The sequence below is a fragment of the Coenobita brevimanus genome, chromosome 95, assembly GCF_032717465.1.
Source record: "Coenobita brevimanus isolate Jiangsu-jjx chromosome 95, ASM3271746v2, whole genome shotgun sequence".
Lineage (NCBI taxonomy): Eukaryota > Metazoa > Arthropoda > Malacostraca > Decapoda > Coenobitidae > Coenobita > Coenobita brevimanus.
In genome coordinates this window covers 25,928,407-25,950,734 of record NC_137048.1, presented here as the reverse complement: position 1 = coordinate 25,950,734, position 22,328 = coordinate 25,928,407, and the positions used below count along the sequence as shown (strand labels likewise).

Sequence of the window (22,328 nt, the reverse complement as noted above, 5' to 3'; positions counted from 1 at the left end):
GCTCTGGAACTGTCTCCCTCTGTCTGTATTTCCTGCTGCCTATGATCTCCAGTCTTTCAAACGCAGTGTGTCCAGGCATCTCAAAATGATCGGATCTTGAATTTGGCTCTCTGTTGTATTTTGTTTTTCTCTTGGAGGGAACTGTTACTGCGGGCTCATGGCCTTTGGTTCCTTCTTCCTCATAAAAAAAAAAAAAACAGTAGACGGTTCTTCACGATGTGGAGCTTTCGAAGGTGCTTATTAATGTTGGAGCAAGCACCTTCCTGCTGCAGGCAGTCATAGACATCATTTGCCCTCTTATAGACTGGGCACATCATGGACACCACCTTGTGACAATTGCTTCCACAAATATAGCATCCTGGGTCTCTGGTGCACCTCTCAGAATCACCCATCTCGTCCCTGAAAGGGTGGTAACCACTACACATGGAACCCCAGGTTTTGTTCCTGCAAGAAAAGCGCATGTGTCCAAAAAGGTCGAAGCATGTGACGGGTATGCTCACCCAGAGGGTATAGTACATGCCCAGTGAACAGCCAGGATGGAAGGGGACCATGATAACCCAACCTTACCCAGTGAGAAAAGGGAGAAGCACCAGGGGCTGAGAAATGCACTGGACTCTGTGTCACCTCTAACAGCTGTGATCCCAGGTTATCAGCAGGCCGTATCTTTGCATCAGTGTCCACAGTGTCCAATACAGGGGACATGGGCCTGATTTTACCCATTGTCACTGCACCACTGGCTTCATAGATGGCGCGTGTGCACACCACCGTTTGGAACCCAAAGATGTCATGGTCTTAGGCGGCTGCAATTGTTTATCCACATTAGCCCCAAGGACAGAAAATGACAATGTAGAACCATCCCCCAGAGGCTTAGTGTATCCCTCCATGATGTATTTGGCATAGGGTGATGAATTCAGGGCATCAGACACACACTAAGGGTTACAAAACACCCTTGACTGGTCCTGGGTACGCACCATGTACATAACCCTGGTCAGTGGCCCAGTGTTCCCAGCTGTATCAGTCCGTCCACTAGCAGCTGTTGTAGTTTGTGGTGATGTCCATCGGAATTTCTCTGATGTCCTTGACCCTGAGTCGTCCTCATCAGACTCCGCAATGTGGTGTAGCCACTTACCACTCGGTCAGGCAGTGTTCATCTCCTCACCACCACTTGCCCCCGCAATGCTCACGTCCTTACTTCCCACCACACCAGGCACCGAACACTGCACCGCACTAGTACAAGGTAAACACATCTCACGGGTCACTGTCATTCTGGACACCTGTCAGAGATGTTGACTGGACGGCTGTCAGCGTGGGATTCCTGGTCGATTGTAGTGTGATTTGACTGAATTTGAGTTTCATTATTTTCGGAAATCGCTCGTTTTGGAGATTAGGCTTACCCAAGGCAAAATATACCCATTTTGGGGTAGTTCGGGAAGCAGCCAGGTTGCTCGGAGCAATGTTTACTGATGATCTCTGACTGGCTGCGTTGTTTACCAACCATTGCACTGACTGGGCGTGTCAGTGTATCCCACGTCAGAGCAATGGGAAACTTAATGATTTTACCAAACCTAACCTAGCCCAACCTAACCTCACACATTTGACAGCCAGGCAGCTGTCCAGGTTAGGACAGGGAACAGGTTATGCAAAACAGACTTGACTGATCAACAGAACTCACTGACACATATTTAAAAGGCTTGGCCATGATAGCATCTGCAAGACTTGATTACCTGACGTCATTTGGAACAGGTTATGCTAAACAGACATGACTTATCAACAAAATCCACTGACATTTTTAAAGGGCTTGGCCATGATAGCATCTGCAAGACTTGATTACCTGATGTCAGTTGCCATCTTCAGGTAACATGGGTGTAGGTGGTGGCAACCATCATCCACACACTTGATGTGGTGCTGTGTATTTCTTTCTTCATCTTTACCATTCTTTTTTGTATCTGTGCTCTTCTCTTCCTGTTTCTACCATCCTTCCTGTCACATTTTATTACCTGTACTCTTCATTTGACCTCAGATGTCACAACATAGAGTGACGTGCCTAATGGTTTACTGTAAACCGGGAAACCATTTACAATGTTGGGTGGTAACCATATAACCTAATAACAGGGTTATGGGGGCCTACTATGGTGCCCCTGTTAACAAGATGGAGAGGGACAAATGTGGCATCCATCCAGGAATCAAACCTCCATACTCTACCCCACACCTCTAAGTGGCAAGGCACTATCAGCCACAGGGTTGGTTCACTGTACAGGACAGCCGTGTTGGAGAATTTGCTTGCCTGTAATTGATGGATCTGTTCATCTTGACAGACCTGGGTTGCTCAGCAACAACAATGTAGCTAACATAATTTGAGGATTCTTCTGTTGGTTACATACTCTTTGTAATTCAAACCAGTTTCAGCGGTGAGTCTAGCCTTTGTCTGAAAAGGCAAGACTTACCAGGTAACTGACGGTTTGGAATTAGTTGTTCTCCCATTGAAAACTCCACCGTGGCTAAAGAGAGCGCTTACAACTAACCTTGGAATCTGTTAGAAGGCTTAAGTCTGAAAATAACACTTAAACCAAACCACCTAACTGTAATAGTCAGAGCCATGGAACATATTCTGTGCATTCTTTGGACGCACCATTAACTTTGGCACACTGAGTACAATAAAAAGCATTTGCCATACGTTAGTGATTTTAGTGAGGGGTATCTGGGGGACACTTAACCCTGCCAAAAACCCTGGTTATATGGTTACTACCCAGCATAGTAAATGGTTTCCTGGGTACAGGAACCAAGATTCCCTGGGCATGAATAATGGGTGAATGGACGTGTGATCCACTACATTGGGCAAACATAGGCCAGTTGGACATTCCTGCTACTCACCCTGCCCTAGGGTGGGAAAGGAGGTCTGGATGATGATGATGATGATGGTAATGAGTACAATAATGTCAAAGGAAATGGTTTAGAACACTTTCGTAGAAAAAGATTAAAAAGACAGGAAATTTAAATCTGGTGATAATCATAAAGGTCAATTGTACTTCCAATAGTTTTGTGAAAGTCGGTGGTAATTCTCCAGAAATGCTGAGGGTCCTTGAGTAACATGCCTACTTGCTACTGGTAGGGTGTCAGTGGACACTGCTATAACATAATTATTGAAAATCATTATAAATGGCTTACCTGCTATTAGGTACTTGACCAGAGTCACCCTTTTACTGATTCGCCAGCCAAAAGGCACAGAATAACACCCAGCCACCACACAAATGGTCTAACAGCTATACTGTGTTTTACTATAGACAAGCAATAAATGAGCATCCATTTACCTTAACCTTACATTGAGTTTTGGTGGTCAGGATAATGGATTAGAAGGGATTCAGTTTGAAACAATAGCTGGTTTCATAGTTTCTTCATTTTACTGTCACAACTGGCTCTCGCTGTCTTCATGTGCCTCTTTATCTTTTCCTTCTTGTTGTGCATGTGATTGACTCATTACCACTTCATTTTTACATCAGGTCGATCATTGTTGCTTCATCTTTAATGGCAAGAACAGTCTCATGCCTCTCTGCATAGGCCAGTTGGTGTCTCCCCTCCTATGGCAGCCTTGCTGGTGTTAGATTGAGTGGATTGAGAGTTGCTTGTGGTGTTGTGAAGGGGTGCAGCATCAGCCATGCTTTCAAGGTCACTCCAACACACACACACACACGAGTTACCAAGGAGAGCAGACGTGGTCCGACAGCTCTCCATACCGAGCCAGCGCCAGTGGCATTACCTAAATTAGTATCTTTATATGAGTCAAGCTCTGTACCAGGTTAGACTAAATGGTTTTTTATTATTAAAAAAAAAAAAAATAAGAAGTTTAAACAAGACTTGTTCAAACAGAAAAGAGAACCGAGTAGTGAAAGAATGCGCTCAGTCAGCTGATTGTTTGTTTAGACTACAACTGCCCCAGGGAATGTAAGTACTCAGTGCTTTTAGTATAACAAAATGGCCACATACTTTAGTAAAGCAAATTTGGAAAAGAAACGGGATAAAGGTAGAAAGCAAGATGATGATTTCTACCAAGAACTAGTTGAAATGGAGACTCACAATAAACTGATAGAGTGTGTACACAGACTGGAGATGGCTTTCCAGAATGAAATTGATGAAATAAAAAAGCAGATGCACTTGCAAAAGGAAGAAATAGAAAAACTAGGAAGGGAGATCAACAAGAAAGACACAACCATATGTGAACTAACAGTGGAATTGAGTACACTTACGAGGAAAATGAGTGAAATGGCAAGTGCAGTAGTCAACCACGAGAGTATTATGGAAGAGTTCAAAAATGATACAGAGACAGTTAGGCAAGTAAGCAGTCTGATAGACCAGAACAGTGATATTGAGGAGAAGATAACACAGGTGAATGAAGCTGTGCAAAGCTACAAAAATGATGTGGAAACCACGTATGCTGAATTGGTGAAAGTAAAGATGACTTAGAAACAAGGGTGGAAGAAAAAAGCATTAAAAAGGAAGTGAAAAGAATAATCCAAAACAATCCAAAGTTAGTCAGAGATTCAGTGGATGTCGACAAATCTATAGTAATCACTGGTATAAAAGAGGAAGAAGTAAAAAACAAGATCTCAAGAGACAAAAAGGAGATGGCAAATGTAATGAGCTTATTGAAAGAAGTATCAGTGGAAATCTGTAGTAAAGACATAGAGGAACACAAAAGGTTAGGGAAATACGAGAAAAGCAAGTCAAGACCTCTAAAGGTAACTTTCCAGAGTGTGAACACCGTGGAGGAGATACTAAAAAATGCAAAGAATCTCATGGAAAAAGAGGAGTTCAAAAATGTATGGATATAAAGATGCCTAACACAAGAGGAACTGGAATTACTGAAAGAGAAGAGGGAGGAAGCAAAAACAAAAAATGAGGGAAGATCAGAGGAGGAGAAGAACACATTTTTTTTACAAAGTAATAGGATTGCAGGTACGAAAGTAGTACATAACCAGGAGGGAATAAAAAGGAGGAAGGTAATAGAACCATGTCATGACAAGTATATAAACAAGATGATTAAGCTGATGTACTCAAATGTGGATGGAATGGTATCAAAATTATTAGAGATGAATGATTATGTCAGAGAAAATAAACCACATATAATATGCCTAACTGAAACAAAATTAACACCAAGGATATCAAATGACATCCTAAACTTAGAGGAATGTAATATATGGAGAAGAGACAGAAACTTAAAAAAAGGAGCAGGAATTATAATATTAACTAAGAAAAATCTAAAAGTCAATGAAATAAAACTAGATATACCCTCACAAGTAGAACTGATTGCAGTAGAAGTCAACACATCTGAAGGGAAAGTAATTGTAGCCAATTTGTACATGCCACCCAGATCAAACACATGGGAAGACGAATATGAGGACCTGGCAGAGAGTACAATTCAGAGTTTAAGAGCATTACTACATAAAATGGAAGAGAAATCGGAAAGAATTATACTAACTGGAGATTTTAATACAAATATAAATTGGAATACTCTAGATATAATAAGCCAAGAAAGCTGTTGGGACCAAAAGCTCCTGGATCTCGTGCAAGAGTTATTCCTAACGCAACATGTGAGGGAAACCACCAGAAAAAGAGGACTCGTTGTACCTTCAATGCTAGATCTCATATTTACTAGGCAAGAAAATGATATTGACAGTTTAATATATCACCCTCTACTCGGCAAAAGCGACCATGCAGTACTAAATTGCAACTTCAGTATAGCATATGACATAGTTAAAAGAAATGAAAGTTACAAAAAGAGCCTAAACTATAAAAAGGGAAATTATCATGACCTAAAGAAGTATTTCTTAGAAGTTGATTGGGAGAATGAGCTTAGAGGACAAGATTTAAATGCTGTATATAAAAAATTCTGTGATTTTTATGAAAGAGGAGTCCAGAAGTACATCCCACAGCACAAAGAAGCAGGTAAGAAAATACAGAAATGGTTCAATACAGAATGTAAAAAATCAAAATAAAGAAGAGATTTGTTGTGGAATAGATATAGAAGACACAGTGAAAGGGCATATAATAATTACAAACAGGCAAGAAACGATTATACAAGAATAAGGAGGGAAGCCCAAAAACAGTTTGAGGAGGATATCATAAATAAAAGTAGTGATCAACTGAAGCTATTTTACAGCTACATCAGAAGCAAAACCAAAGTAAAAGATATAATACAATCCATTACGGATGAGGGAATCACCTATACAAGAAAGATATTTGTGCAGCACTTAAGAATTTCCAATCAGTTTTTACAGAAGAAAAAAATTTTAAGGGGGACTATGTGGAACATGCATGTCCACGCATACTACCAGATATACAAATATCGGAAAAAGTAATACAGGAGAAGTTAAGTAAATTAGACAGAGGAAAAGCAAGTGGTCCTGATGAAATTTCATGTTGGGTGCTACGAGAATGTGCAAAGGAGTTAAGTAAACCATTATTTTTAATTTTCAAGAAATCCTAGAGTCAAGGTAAACTACCTGATATTTGGAAGAAAGCAAATATTGTCCCCTTATTCAAGAAAGGGAATAGACAAAATCCACACAACTACCGACCAGTATCACTGACCAGTGTTGTAAGCAAGGTATTAGAGAAGCTTATAAGAAAAGCTTGGGTAAATCATCTAGAAGAACACAATATGATAACAGAAAGACAGTTTGGTTTCAGAAAAGGAAAATCATGTGTTACTAATCTGTTGAGCTACTGTGACAGAGTAACAGACACAATACAGGAAAGAGAAGGATGGGTGGACAGTATCTATTTAGATTACAAGAAAGCATTTGACACAGTACCACACCAAAGACTTTTATGGAAACTGTACCATCAAGGAGGAATTCGAGGCAAACTGTTTTGTTGGATGGAAGATTTTCTCAAAAAAAGAGAAAACAGTACTAAGGGGAAACTACTCATCATGGAAAGAAGTGACTAGTGGAGTACCACAGGGCTCAGTGCTGGCACCAATCATATTTTTTAGTGTATATAAATGATATAGACAGTAACACTGGAAATGAAAGCTATTTAAATATGTAAATATGTTTGCAGATGATGCAAAAATACAAAGGAGAAATACTAACACAGACTCTTGTGAAGAGCTACAAGAAGAATTAAATAAACTTCATGAATGGAGTAATAAATGGCAAATGGAATTCAATGTGGACAAGTGTCATGTAGTCAAGTTTGGTAAAAGTGGAAAAAGACCTGATTGGGATTATACGTTAGGAAATAAAACCCTACACACATCAGAAAGGGAGAAGGACCTAGGTGTGATTATCAATAACAGACTATCTCCGGCTGACCACATCAGTGAGAAGGTATGGAACATGTATACACTGCTTGCAAATATGAGAATAGCATTCACATACATAAATGAAGACATGCTAAGAAGGATAATAATATCATTCATCAGACCAACCCTGGAGTATGCATCAGTAGTCTGGAGTCTTCATCTCAAAAAACACATAGACAAGATTGAAAAAGTTCAAAGGGCTGCTACAAGATGGATACCAAGCCTAAGGGATCTAAGCTACGGAGAAAGACTAAATAAACTGAATCTACCAACACTACAGGATAGAAGGAAAAGAGGTGACATTATAATGCTATATAAATGCATATCAGGGAAGGAGAAAATAGACATAAATGATTACTTAACATATGGGGAAGCATCAGCAAGAGGACACTGCAAAAAACTGCATAAGAAGAGAGGTGATAAAGACATGAGGAAATTCAGTTTCCCAAACAGAGCAATTGATCAGTGGAATGCACAACCGAATGAAATAGTGTGTGCCAAAACAATTCACAAATTTAAGGATATGTACGATAAATATGGTTTAAGACACGGGACAGTACGAGCTTGATTCGTTCCTGTAAAGATACAATTAGATAAGCACACACACACACACACACACACACACACACACACACACACACACACACACACACACACACACACGCACACACACACACACACACACACACACACACACACACACACACACACACACACACACACACACACACACACACACACACACACACACACACACACACACACACACACACTGTAAGGAAAGCCCCAGGACCTGATGGAATTTCTAATTGGGTACTGAAGGAATGCAGAGAACAACTGGCGGATAAAATTCACAGTTTAATCGTGTGTTCTTTGGAAGAGGGGAAAGTGCCACAAGAATGGAAGAGGGCAAATGTGGTACCAATTTATAAGGGAGGAAACAGGGAAGAACCCCTGAATTATAGACCAGTGTCTCTAACCAGCATGGTCGCAAAATTGTGCGAGAGAATCCTGAAAGACAGATGGATAAAATATCTAGAAGAGATGAATATTTTGGCTGAATGTCAGTTTGGATTCAGAAGTGGAAGGTCATGTGTTTCTAACTTGTTGAGCTTTTACTCAAGAGTCATTGACGTGGTACAGGAGAGAGATGGTTGGGTGGATTGTGTGTACTTAGACTTGGAGAAGGCCTTTGACAAGGTACCTCATAAGAGACTAATGTGGAAACTAGAATATATAGGAGGACTGAAGGGGAAACTTCTGGAATGGATGAGAGACTTTTTGAGAGACAGAGAAATGAGGACAGTAATAAAGGATAGGATGTCTGGATGGAGGGAAGTAACAAGTGGAGTCCCTCAAGGCTCGGTGTTGGCACCAGTAATGTTCCTGATTTACTTAAATGATATGGTAGATGGAGTGAACAGTTATGCAAGTCTGTTTGCTGATGATGTAAAGATCTTGAGGAAGGTAGAGGTTGAGGAGGATTGTAAAATGCTGCAGGAGGATTTGGATAGGGTACATGATTGGAGCCGGACGTGGGAAATGAAATTTAATGTAAAGAAATGTAAAATATTGGAAATGTGTAAAAGTACCAGGAGGCCATCACTGAATTATTTGTTGGGAAATGAATTAATCACAAAAATAAGAGAAGAGAAAGATTTGGGAGTGCTGGTCCAAGATAGTTTGTCACCAGAAAAGCACATTAACAAAATAGTTGGAGAGACTTATAAACTCTTCACTAACATAAGAGTAGCATTTCATTATATGGATGAGGAGATGATGAAAAAATTAATAGTGGCCATGATCCGGCCCAGGTTAGAATATGCAGCGGTAGTGTGGTCCCCACACAAAAAGAAAGATATAAACAAGATTGAGAGAATACAAAGAACAGCAACCAAGATGGTCCCCAGTCTGGCAGACCTGTCATACAGAAAGAGGCTGGAAAAGCTGAATTTGCCTTCCTTAGAGGAAAGGAGAAAGAGGGGAGACATGATTGCGGTGTTCAGGACCATGGTGGGAGTAGATAAAATTGACAAAGAAGATCTGTTTGTATGGGATAAGAGAGCAACAAGAGGACATTGAATGAAATTGAAAAAGTCAAGCTGCTTGAAGGATATCAAGAAATATAGCTTTCCTTACAGAAGTATAGACTTATGGAATAGCCTGGGCAAAGAGATCGTCCAGTCTAAAAACTTAAACAAGTTTAAAGTTAAATTCGACTTATTGAGAAACAGCGACGGAAACCCACGAGCATAGTACATTCCGTGTATATCACAATTAGGTATATTCTTAAATATTTGGAACGACTTAGACAAAGAGGTGGTGCATGAGAAAAACATTCATGTGTGTAAAGGTAGACTTGATAAATGTGGATATGGAGACAGGACAACACGAGCATTGCTCAATTCCTGTATACTACAAATAGGTAAATACACACACACACACACACACACACACACACACACACACACACACACACACACACACACACACTGAAGTGATAGCACCAAGACAATTTGGTATTAGGGAAGGGTGGTCATGTGTTACCAACCTATTAAGTTTCTATCTATCTATCTATCTATCTATCTATGTATTGCCAGACGCCTCAATCCCGTTTGGGGTGGCCACAAACAAATCGCCTCCAAGTCGCCCTGTCCCCTGCCATTTCACTGCCCCGCTTCCAACTCACACCCCCCTCTCTCATATACCTCTCCACCCCATCCCTCCATCTCATCCTCGGCCTCCCCCTCCCTCTTCCCCCCTCCACCTCGCTCACATACACTCTCTTCGTCAGTCTTTCACCCTCCATCCTCTCCACATGGCCAAACCACCTCAGTGTGTTCCTCATAACGCTTCCTGTCACATCCACATCCACACCACAACGCTCCTTTATATCCTCATTCGTCAGCCTGTCTCTCCACGTAAGTTTCTACAGTAGGGTAATAGATGTCATACAAGATAGAGAGAGGGATGGGCAAATTGTGTCTGTCTTGATCTCAAGAAAGCTTTTGACAGGGTGCCCTACAAGAGACTGCAGTGGAAGTTAAAGACCTTTGGAGGAGTGCATGGGAAACTATTAAAGTGGATGGGAAATTATTTGATAGGAAGGCAGATGAGAACAGTTATAAGAGACAAGGTTTTACAATGGAGAAACTTGACTAGTGGAGTACCCCAGGGCTCTGTCTTAGCCCCAGTAATGTTTCTGATATATGTAAATGATTTATCAGAGGGTTTGAATAGTTACATGAATATGTTCGCCGATGATGCTAAAATCATGAAACATATTAAATGTACTGATAGTTGTAAAAAACTGCAGTAGGACTTGGACAAACTTCACAGCTGGAGCCAGACTTGGAAAATGGATTTTAATGCCAAGAAGTGTCATGTATTAGAAATGGGAATGAGTGAAAAAAAACCGCACTGAACATACCGTATAAAATGGGCAATGAGATACTTAGTAAAAGAAAAGATGAGAAAGACTTGGGAGTGATTATTCAGGATGACTTGTCACCAGAAAAGCACATGAACAGAATCATTGGAGGAACTTACAGATTACTGACCAACGTGAGAGTGGCTTTTAATTATGTGGATGAGGAAATGCTGAGGGAGTTGATAGTGACCATCATAAGACCAAGACTAGAGTATGTGGCTGTGGTATGGCCACCTCATTTGAAGAAGCATATTGATAAACTAGAGAGGGTTCAGCAGATGGCAACATGGATGATACCATGCTTAAGGGAAGTAACCTATGAGGAGGGATTGGAAAAACTGAAGTTACCAACACTGCGCGAGAGAAGGGAATGGGGTGACTTGATCGCGATGTTTAGAAATGTAAGAGAATTGGAAAGTGTGGATAGAGAGGATCTTTTTGTGTTGGATGATGGAAGAATAAGAGATCATGACTTCAAGCTGAGGAAAAGTAGATGTCTTAATGATCTTAAAAGTTCAGTTTCCTGAACAGAAGCATAAGTACTGTATTTGGAATGACTTAGATGAAGAGGTGGTGCAGGCAAAAAACATTCATGTGTTTAAAATTAGACTAGAAAAATGTAGATATGTAGACAGGACAGTACATGCTTAACTCAGTTCCTGTATACTACAAATAGGTAAATGGAAATAGGTACAGTAAATACACACACACACACACACACACACACACACACACACACACACACACACACACACACACACACACACACACACACACAGTAAGATCAGAAAGGGAAAGAGAAGAACTGAGTAAGGCTAAAGAGATAGTATCAGTAGTTATGGAGGGTAACAATGAAGTTCAAGAAGAGATTGAAGAAGTGTTTAGGCTAGGAAAGTACAAGGAAAGAGGGGCAAGGCCACTAAAGTTTAAGTCTCAGGTAATGATAAACGAAATCATCAACAGAACATGGAAATTATCAGACAAAGAGAAGTTCAAGAATGTTTGGATAAGGAAAGATGCAAATGAGGAAGAAAGAGCTAAAGTAAAGGAGCTAGTAAAGGAAGCAAAGGCAAAAAATGAACAGAGATCAGAGGAAGAGAAGACAGTGTTCCATTGGAGAGTTATGGCTCAGAAATTAAGGAAGTGGTAGGCCTACCGACAGAGAGAGGGAGAGAAGAGGGAGTAAAGAACGAGAAAATTTGTAAAGTGGCATATACTAATGTTGATGGTTTAATATCGGCAAGGTTAAAAATCAACGATTACTTGAGAGTACATGAACCAGATATTATGTGCTTTGTAGAGACCAAGTTAAGGGAGGATATTGATATCCATATGGGAGATGGTAAATACAAACAGTGGAGAAGAGACAGAAAAGAAAGACCGGGAGGAGTGACGCTGGCAGTGAAGAACAACATCAATGTGGATAATGTGGAACTGGGAGAAGGTAGGGTTGAGGTGATAAATATGAAATTAGAAACTGGAGAGAATGGCAAGGACATCGCAGTGATATATGTTCCCCCTAAGACAAGGGCATGGAATGACGATGAATACCAGGAGATGTTGTCAGACATGGTTAGATATCTACAGGAAGTGATTGAGAAAAGCAACAACATAATTCTGATGGGTGATTTTAATTGTCAAGGGGTGAACTGGGAGGACTGGGACTCAGGAGGCAGCGAAGATTCGTGGGGCACTATATTGTTAAAAATAGCAATGAATAATATAATGACCCTGTGGGTCCAAGAAGAGACAAGATTCAGAGGTGATGACATGCCAGCAAGACTAGATTTACTGCTAACCAAAGAACTTGACGTAATTGAATCTTTGAAATATCTGTGTCCTATAGGAAAAGTGATCATGTGGTCATTGAGTTCCAGATGATAAAAGGGAACATGGTGCCAAGACAAGAGCTTTATAGGCAGGGAAGATACAACTTTGGGAAAGCAGTTTTTACAGGATTGAGGAAATTTTTCGAAGATGCGAATTGGAGAAAATTCAGAGAAATGAGAGGTGCAGAGGAAGTGGGATATCTTTCTAGACCTCTATAATTTGGGGGTGGAAAAATATGTTCCAAGAGTAAGTGGGAAAGAAAACAGGAAGAAGGATTGGTTAAATGCAGAAAAAGAGATGGACATGGCATGGAACAACTGGAGAGACAGAGTTAATAATAGAACAAAGGAAGAATATAGAAGAGCAAGAAGTGAATGATGAGGAAATGGAAAATGTGAGTACGTTTAACCCGCGCCATCCCGGTGACGTGAATTAACGCGGCAATATTGCAAGGTCCGTGATTTGCACAATTTTCAATTTTCGCGAGTGATTTTTGGCACGTATACACGGGACACCTTCCTCTATTCCTCTACAAGATGCCAAGCAGGAACAATGCCTTACACCGCATAACCCCCCCCCCCCCGTTGCATGCCATTGTCTCGCCAATTCACCTGTTACCAGTGACCTGGTCAGTAAAGACATTCAGGGCCAGAGTGATTCCCCAATCGATGACAATGTGGAGGACAAAGTTTACATAGCATTAGAGGAAGAAACAGTCAGAAATGATGATCAGGTAATGTGGGGAAAAAAAGGTCATGAATGGTGATGAGTTAGTGAGTGAAGCAATGCTTATAATGCCTATATTACTGTTTGAAAACCAATATACTCTTGTACTACATATAAATTCGTACCAAGTAAATAAATAAATACTGTTTATGAGTGGATAAAATAGTTACCCTCCCATAGAACTCGTTTTCTTTGGTGCCAGCCTGTTAGAAAACCCAGTCAGGTAAGGAAGAACTTGTACCTAAATCCAGTATTTTAAACCTCAGGTGAGCGATTTCTCTATGAATTTTCGATGTTTTTCACCAAAGCGGATGTTTGAGCCAAAAAAAAAAAAAAGGTCCAAAAACGTCGGGATGGGGCGGGTTAAGTATACTTCTTGGGTAGTGTGATGAGTAAAGATGGAAGTTTGGATGGTGAAGTGCTTGAAAGGGTACAACAAGGAAGAAAAGTTGTTGGTTCCTTGAAGGCGATGATACGAAATGGGGAAGTGAGCATGGAAGTGAAAAAGTTATTACATGACAATATTGTGATACCAGCTCTAACATATGGAAGTGATGCTTGGACGTTGTTGGGGGGACACAAGTCAAGAGTGAGAGGAGTGGAAATGAGTTATTTGAGAGGAGCCTGTGGAGTCACATAGAGAGACAGACTGACAAATGAGGAAGTGAAGGAGCGTTGTGATGTGGATGTGGATGTGATAGGAAGCATTAGGAGAAGCACATTGAGCTAGTTTGAACATGTGGAGAGGATGGAGAGTGAGAGACTGATGAGGAGAGTGTATGTGAGTGAGGTGGAGGGGGAGAGAGGGAGGGGATGGCCAAGGATGAGATGGAGGGATGGAGTGGAGAGGTATATGAGAGAGGGGGATGTTAATTGGGAGCAGGGCAGTGAAATGGTGGGGGAGAAGGTGACATGGAGGTGATTTGCTTGTGGCCACCCCATATGGCATTAAGGTGTCTGGCAATAGATAGATAGATAGATAGATAAAAATGAAAGCTATATATTCAAGAATACATAGAGAGGAAGAAACGAACTTTGAAAAAGGTATAATTGACAAATGTAAGGAAGAACCCAAATTGTTTAATAGATTTGTTAATGGCAAATTGAAACAAAAGGAAGGAATCACCAAACTAAAAATAGAAGGGGAGGTCTATAAAGATGTGGCAATGCAAGCTGAAATAATGAACAAATGTTTCCAGTCAGTTTTCACCATAGAAAGGGATTTTGTAGAGGGGGAGGGAGTGACTAGAAATGTAGTGATAAATTTGTGGAAACTCAAGATGTAAGGAAAGCCCCAGGACCAGATGGAATCTTTACTTGGGTACTGAAAGAATGCAGAGAACAACTGGCAGATAAGATTCACAGTTTAATTGTGTGTTCATAGGAAGTTCCTCAGGAATGGAAGAGGGCCAATGTGGTACCAATTTATAATTGAAGAAACAAGGAAGAACCCCTGAATTATAGACCAGTGTCCCTGACCAGCATAGTCGCAAAATTTTGCGAGAGAATCCTGAAAGACAGATGGATAAAATATCTGGAAGAGATGAACGTTTTGGCTGCAAGTCAGTTTGGATTCAGAAGTGGAAGATCGTGTGTTTCCAACTTGTTGAGGTTTTACTCAAGAGCTGTTGGCGTGCTACAGGAGAGAGACAGTTGAGTGGATTGTGTGTACAGTATTTAGATTTGGAGGAAGCTTTTGACAAGGTACCCCACAAGTGACTAATGTGGAAATTGGAGCACATAAGAGGACTGAAGGGAAACCTCCTGGAGTGGATGAGAAACAGACAAATAAGGACAGTAATAAAGGACAAGATGTCTGGATGGAGGGAAGTAACAAGTGGAGTCCCACAGGGCTCACTGTTATCACCAGTAATGTTCCTGATTTACATAAACGATATGGTAGATGGAATGAACTGTTATACAAGTCTGTTTGCTGATGATTCAAAGGTCTTGAGGAGAGTAGAAGTTGAGGAAGACTATAAAATGCTGCAGGAAGACCTATATAGGAGTCATGATTGGAGTCGGATGTGGGAATTGAAATTCAGCACAAAAAATGTAAAATATTGGAAATGGGTAAAAGTACCAAGAGGCCATCACTGAATTATTTGATGGGTAATGAAGTAATCATAAAAGTGAGAGAAGAGAAGGATATGGGAGTGCTGGTCCAGGATAGTTTATCACCTGAAAAACACATTAACAAGACAGTTAGTGATGTATAATCTCTTGACTAACATAAGAGTAGCATTTCATTATGTGGATGAGGAGATGATGAAAAAGTTGATAGTGGCCATGATCCGCCCCAGGTTAGAATATGCAGCCATGGTGTGGTCTCCAAAGAAAAAGAAAGATATGATCAAGATCGAGAGATTACAAAGAACAGCAACTAAGATGGTCCCCAGCCTGGCAGATCTGTTGTACAGAGAGAGGCTGGAAAAGCTGGATCTGCCTTCCTTAGAAGAACGGAGAGAGAGAGAGAGGGGTGACATGGATCGCAGTGTTCAGGGCCATGATGGGAGGAGATAAAATTGACAGAGAAGATCTGTTTGTATGGGATGGGAGAGTAACAAGAGGACACAGAATGAAACTGAAAAACCCAAGTTGCTTGAAGGATATTAAGAAATATAGTTTTCCATATAAATACATATACCTTTGGAATAGCTTGGACAAAGAGATCGTCCAGTCTAAAAACTTAAACGAGTTCAAAGCAAAATTTGACTAATTGAGAAAAAGAGATGGGACCCCACGAGCATAGCTCATTTCCTGTTTATCACAACTAGGTAAATAAATACACACACACACACACACACACACACACACACACACACACACACACACACACACACACATACAGAGAGAGAGAGAGAGTTGTAATAGCATGGTGAATACTGCAACACAGACAGTGAACATGCAACTGGAGTGAACTGCTTTCAGATGGAATGACGTCATGCTCGGTTCAAGCTGAGAATGATTTCACATGATGCCCGGCCTTGTGTGAAATGATTGCACTACCAGAGGGAGTGTATCAAGTATATCAGCCACAACAAATCCACACATTATGTATGGCACCCCTGTAATGTTATTGTTGCTCTGTTTTCATTTGTATCTGTAGTGCATTCTCTTATCTTGCCACAACTTTTAACTTAACCCTTTTTTCTTCCATTTCACAGAAGCATATATCTCTATGCATATAATGGTATCTGTAGTTACTTATTTCCGTTTAGACTCATTCCAAAATGTAAAGCTTACCGCATGTAAGACTTGTTCATTTGCCTTTTTGTAAAAATATTCCAGTTCCTTTCTTCCTGTCCTTATAATCATCTGCATATTATCATGAACTTCTCTTTCAGTCAGAAAATCTCAAACTGTAAGGAACATTACCAGATAGGTAATTGTGTGTGTGTGTGTGTGTGTGTGTGTGTGTGTGTGACATCATATGGATTCTTGACTTGATCTTCCTTCCAGGCTGAAGTAGGGGTAATGGGTGTGTGCTGTGCTGAAACTGTGGTTCATGGGTATAGAGTTGTAGAGCTATAGCCTGTAGGTGTGTTATTTTTTGCCACAGAGTTCATTGAGACATTAATCTACTATTATCACTGCTGTTACAGATAAACTATTTCTCCTTACTTTTTTTTCTGTCATTATCATAAACTTAATCCAGTTTTTTATCATCACATGGTTGGAATTTCACTAGAAACAAATATCAGGGAAAGGAGCCTTTCCCTGTCTTTCTGTGCCATGTAGTAGCTATGTTTGAGAATGCTTTTGGCACATGTGTAAAATTGGTTTCAGCTTCATCAGAGAAGGTTAGCAGCCCTTAAAATTTCACTTTTAGTAAAAGACTGTACATTAATCTACAGTACAGTACTGTATTTACTTACGACAACTTTGATGTTGCAGGATGTCGTACGATTATGAGTCCTACAATGAGCCTTTGGCTGACACAGGCAATATGGAGTTCTCAGACAAATCTATCAGAATGGGCTTCATCAGGTGAGAGTTTATCATACAGTACTTTACTGTTTTACAATAACTAAGGTACCGTAGAATTTAGTACCGATATTGTTACCCACAATATTGATTTTTGACTTCATAGCCCCCAGTGAATAAATTTGTTACCCAAGTACAGGAACCCTCCAGTATCCAGACTGCTGGTATTCAGGTTTTTACGTATCCAAATCAACCCCCCCTCCCCACCCCACACACACTTAGTGTGAATACTTATTCCCAGTGACACTGTCTGAACTCCGTATGTAAGAAATACCCATATGAAAACCTTTCCAGTGGTACAAACTGCTAGACTGGAAGAAATACCCAGCCAGCCCCTTGGAGAGTGTGCCTGTACTGTATTAGGCTGTTTGTGCACCAAAACCCCCTATCTGAGTTAGTACGGGCATTCCTGGTTATGTGGGAGTGACCCTCTGAGGGCACTTGACATAACTCCATATAAACAATGTGTTATTGGGTTTTATCTGCATTCTGTTTCAGGTATTGTGCAGCTGTAAGTGTGTAATGACAGTAATATGACTGAATATATATTTAGGAGTGCTCCCCCCCCCCCTTTTTTTTTTTTTTTTCAACTCTTGGCAAAGGCTTCATGGCCTTTCCCCAGGGCATTGCCCCAAGGTCTAGTAGTCCTCCAACATCTCCACATGTCACCACTTCAGCATTAACATCCACCGTCCATATTGAATACATGCTAGGGCTGTCTCATACAGGACTGGTGTATTGGTATTAGCGGGGGTATTTTTACGACATGTCAGCGGGTCTTCTGGTAGATCAGTAAAGCCTGATTTAATGAAATTCAAATCCTTAAACTGTTCCCTGCCCCAGCGGGGATTTGAACCTGGGTCCATTGGGACTGCAGGCAACCTCTCTACCGGCTGAGCCACCGCCTCCCCCATGTGCCTCAATCTCATTTTTCTTATCTACTGTTCTGTATTATATTACTGTATTTCAGTTAAACTCCATCTGAATAAACAGGAAAGGAATGAGTGTGACTGGAGATTTTGAAAGGCAGTTCAGAGTAGAGAGAAGAAGCACATTAAATTGCAGGGTTCATATAGGAGGTGAATACTTGCAAGTTGATAATTTTAAGTATCTGAGAGCTGTATTATATAAATATTGGAAAATAGGGGGTAAGGTTAAGGAGAAATCTCTTCATGGGAGGAGAATAACTGGCGAACTCAGTTGTATATTGAAGGGAAGAAAAGTTAGCTTTAAGTCAAGAAAGCCATGCATGAGTGTCTTACTGCTGACATTTATATGGGAGTGACGCTTGAATACTGTGGGACATTGTGCTGTGTAGGTTGCAGGCTGTTGAAATGACCCTTCTTAGAGCAGCTTCAGGCATGGGAAGAATGGATTTTGTAAGAAAGAGTGAAATTTACAGGTAGCTATCATAGAATGGAAGAGAAGAGTATAGGAGTGAGGTGTGAAATTGTCGAGTGGATAAAGAGGAATGCTGCACACAGAAATGGTATGGACATGTACAAAGAATGCATATAGATAAGGTGCTAAAGAAAGTGTAAAAGAGCAGGCACTGTTGATAGAGGCAGACCTGAGTAATGAGGAAGAAGAGAGTGGAAAAGAATGGGAAGGGGAGTGTGTGAGAGAGTGAGAAGAGTGTCTGAGAATAGGGTAGTCTGTAGACGCGTCTGTCATGACAATCCTATCAGGAGTTTCTCAGGAGGGATTAAGACGTTGGATATGATGACAACAGTTATGATAATGAATACGGGAATACCTCGATATGATACCCCTAGGTGTGATACCCTGGCTTAGCGATGGGGTTAGAAATACCATCATACCCTGCCTAACAATCGCTAAACCCTGGTTTAACGTTGGGTTTTTATTTTCTTTAACCAATTTTGATATTTTAGATTAAAATTGTGTTTAGGTTGATATACTAATTGTTTTTAGACCTAGATTAATGTGTTTTAGCCATAGGTGGGATGAACATTGTCACTTTGGGGAACAGTTTACTAAGCTTGATTTTTTCCAGACTTATATTTGATGATTTTCAGATTATATTTGTTGGTTTTAGTGAGTTATTTACGGGTGTTAAGCTTAGCTTAGCTTCACAGTTGTTAGGCCATTTAGATTGGCTGTAAACTTGTTTTTGGACTCATTTGGGTGGGTTTAGGACTTATTTGGGGGGGAAACCCAAGGCTCAAAAATGCATTCCTATACTTTACATGTTAAATCTATCCCGATATATGATACCGGTACCCCACCTAACGATGGGTTTTTACTTAACCAATTGCATCGTTAGGAATATACCTGTACTATAAACAGTTGTCTAGCATTTTGTACTTTGTCTTTTGTGTATTTTCCCTTGGCACATTCAACACCTTACTTAAAAGTCTCATACTGGTTTGTTTAGCAAGCAGCTGGTCTCCTGGACTTAAGTTTTTGCACCATACCTGCTTTTTTTCCTAAGTATAGGCAGAATTGTCACAAATTTAGAGATGACGACCAAGGACCGGACAAAGGACATGGTTATAGGAACGTGGAATGTAAGGGCAGCGAATGATGAGGTGAAAGAGAGAGAGATTGTCCAGGTGCTTGAGGGTGTGAAAGTGGATGTATGTGGAATAACTGAAACAAAATGGAGAAGAGAAAGTGTGAGAGAATGGGAGTATGGATGGGGTATATGTGCAGGAGTAGGTGAGAATGAGAGGGCAAAGGAAGGAGTATGTATAGTTGTGAGTAAAAGATGGAAGAAGAGCATAAGACAGTATGGATCAATTGGGTCAAGGTTGTGTGGGTAAAGTTGAAAGTTGGAATACAAATGTGGGCGATTGTGTGTGTATGCGCCAACGCATGATCATGCTAGAAGAGTGAGAGAAGAGTTCTGGACAAATGTAGAAGTGTGCATGGAAAAGTTTGGAAGGAATGAGAGAGTGTTTTTGATTGGTGATATGAATGGTAAAGTTGGGAATGTGAAGGTGGATGGAAGAGTTGGTAAGTGGGGTGTGCCTGCTGAGATAGATGAGAATGGGAGTGCATTAGTGGACATTTGTGCTGGGAGGGGGTTGGTGATAGCCAATACCCTCTTCAGGCATAAAATGATCCACAGGTATACATGGCGAGTGATGAGAAGGGTGGGTGGTGAACTGAATGAAAGGAAGGCAATGATTGATTGTGTGTGTGTGGATGAAAGGATGCGAAGATGTGTAATGGATGCAAGAGCTTATAGAGGTTGGGGGAGTGGACTTTCTGACCACTACTTGGTGGTGGCCAGAATTAGGATTCAAGTAAGATGGAGGAATAGAAGAAGGGAAAGACGAGAGGAAGGAGTAGTTGCAAGGAGAGTGGAAAGGTTACAAGAGGATGAGAAAAAGGCAGAGTATAAGAGAGAAGTGTAGGAACGATTGGGCAAATATGAATTGGAGCAGATGGGAGATGTGGAAGGTGTGTGTAGGATATTTACAGAAGAAATATGTGCAGCATGTGATGTGGTGTGTGGAAGGAAGAGAAGACGGAGGGGGGTGCAAGGAACAGCGTGATGGACTGAAGAGGTGAGACAGCCTGTGGCACAAATGAAGAAAGCATACAATGAATGGATGAGAAATGGGGGCGTGGAAGAAGTTGAGAGGCGGAAGAGAGAGTTATATGTAGAAAGAAAGAGAGAGGTGAAAAGATTAGTAAGAGAGAGTAAGAAGAGAGTGGATGAGGAATTTGGAAGGAATTTGAGTGTAAAGTGGAGGGACTGTAAGAAAATGTTCTGGAAAGAGGTGAAGAGAGTAAGACAGGGTGGAAGTGAAGTTAGCAGGGGAGTGAAAGATAAAAATGGTAGATTACTAGTGGAGAAGGGAGAGAAAATGAGCAGGTGGAGAGAACACTTTAAGGAATTGCTGAACATAGAGGATGGAAGTAATGCGAATATAAGTGGCTGGGGAATGGCTGGGAGAAGGAGGGAGGTGAGAAGACAGGAAGAAATCAGTAGGATAGAAGTTGTGGAAGCAATGAAGAAAGTTAAATCGGGGAAAGCTCCAGGAATTGATGGAGTGTGTGGTGAAATGCTGAAGCATGGGGGAGAGATAGTAGTAGAATGGATGTGAAAGATGTGCAGATTGGCCTGGGAGGAAGGTAGAGTCCCGGAGGATTGGAAGTCAGATATAATTATTCCCTTGAACAAAGGAAAAGGGGAAAAAGAAGTGTGTGGTAATCATAGGGGCATTTGTCTTCTTAGTATAATAGGAAAAGTGTATGGTAGGATACTTATTGACATAGGTAGAGAAAGAACAGAGAAATTAGTTGGAGAAAAACAGGGAGGCTTTAGGAAGGGAAGAGGTTGTGTAGATCAGATATTCATTCTTAAATCTTTAGTGGAAAAGTTTCTAGAGAAGGGAAAGAAGTTGTATGCGACTTTCGTGGATTTGGAGAAAGCATATGACAGGGTGGATAGACAAGGATTGTGGAAAGTGTTAAGAATATATGGAGTAGATAGGAAGTTGTTGAATGCTGTGAAGAGTATGTACGATGGTGCGAAGGCTGCAGTGCGTGTAGATGGTGAACTAAGTGAATTTTTCTCTTTGAAGGTTGGGTTGAAACAGGGATGTGTCATGTCTCCATGGTTGTTCAATCTGTACGTGGATGGGGTAATAAAAGAGGTACAAGGTAGGGTAGTGGATGTTGGAGTGGCCATTGTGAGAGAGGATAGTGTTTGGAAACTCCCTGTACTGTTGTTTGCAGATGATACTGTGTTGTTGAGTGAAGACGAAGTGGAGCTGCAAGGCTTGGTGGATGAGTTTGGGAGAGTGTATAAGAAACGGAATCTAAAGGTGAATGTAGGGAAGAGTAAAGTGATGGTCTTTGAGAGAGGTGAAGTCAGTGAACGTACAGCGAGGTTGGATGGTGAGGAATTGGAAAATGTGAGTACGTTTAAGTACTTGGGTAGTGTGATGAGTAAGGATGGAGGTTTGGAGGGTGAAGTGCTTGAAAGGGTACAGCAGGGAAGATAGGTTGCTGGTTCTTTGACAGCAGTGATAAGAAACTGGGAAGTGAGCATGGAAGTGAAAAATTTACTACATGACA

The 22,328-nt window shown here is 40.9% G+C and overlaps 1 protein-coding gene across 1 annotated transcript in view; it reads left to right on the top strand.

Annotated features, from left to right (window-relative positions):
• The window catches only part of LOC145413201 (protein lifeguard 1-like), a 58,846-nt gene that overhangs the window by 10,227 nt on the left and 26,291 nt on the right, over positions 1 to 22,328 (top strand). Inside the window, exon 2 of the mRNA XM_080282924.1 lies at positions 17,187 to 17,279. Within this exon, the coding sequence (XP_080139050.1) occupies positions 17,188 to 17,279 (92 nt within the window). The 5' untranslated portion in view covers position 17,187. The remainder of the gene's footprint in view (positions 1 to 17,186; positions 17,280 to 22,328) is intronic.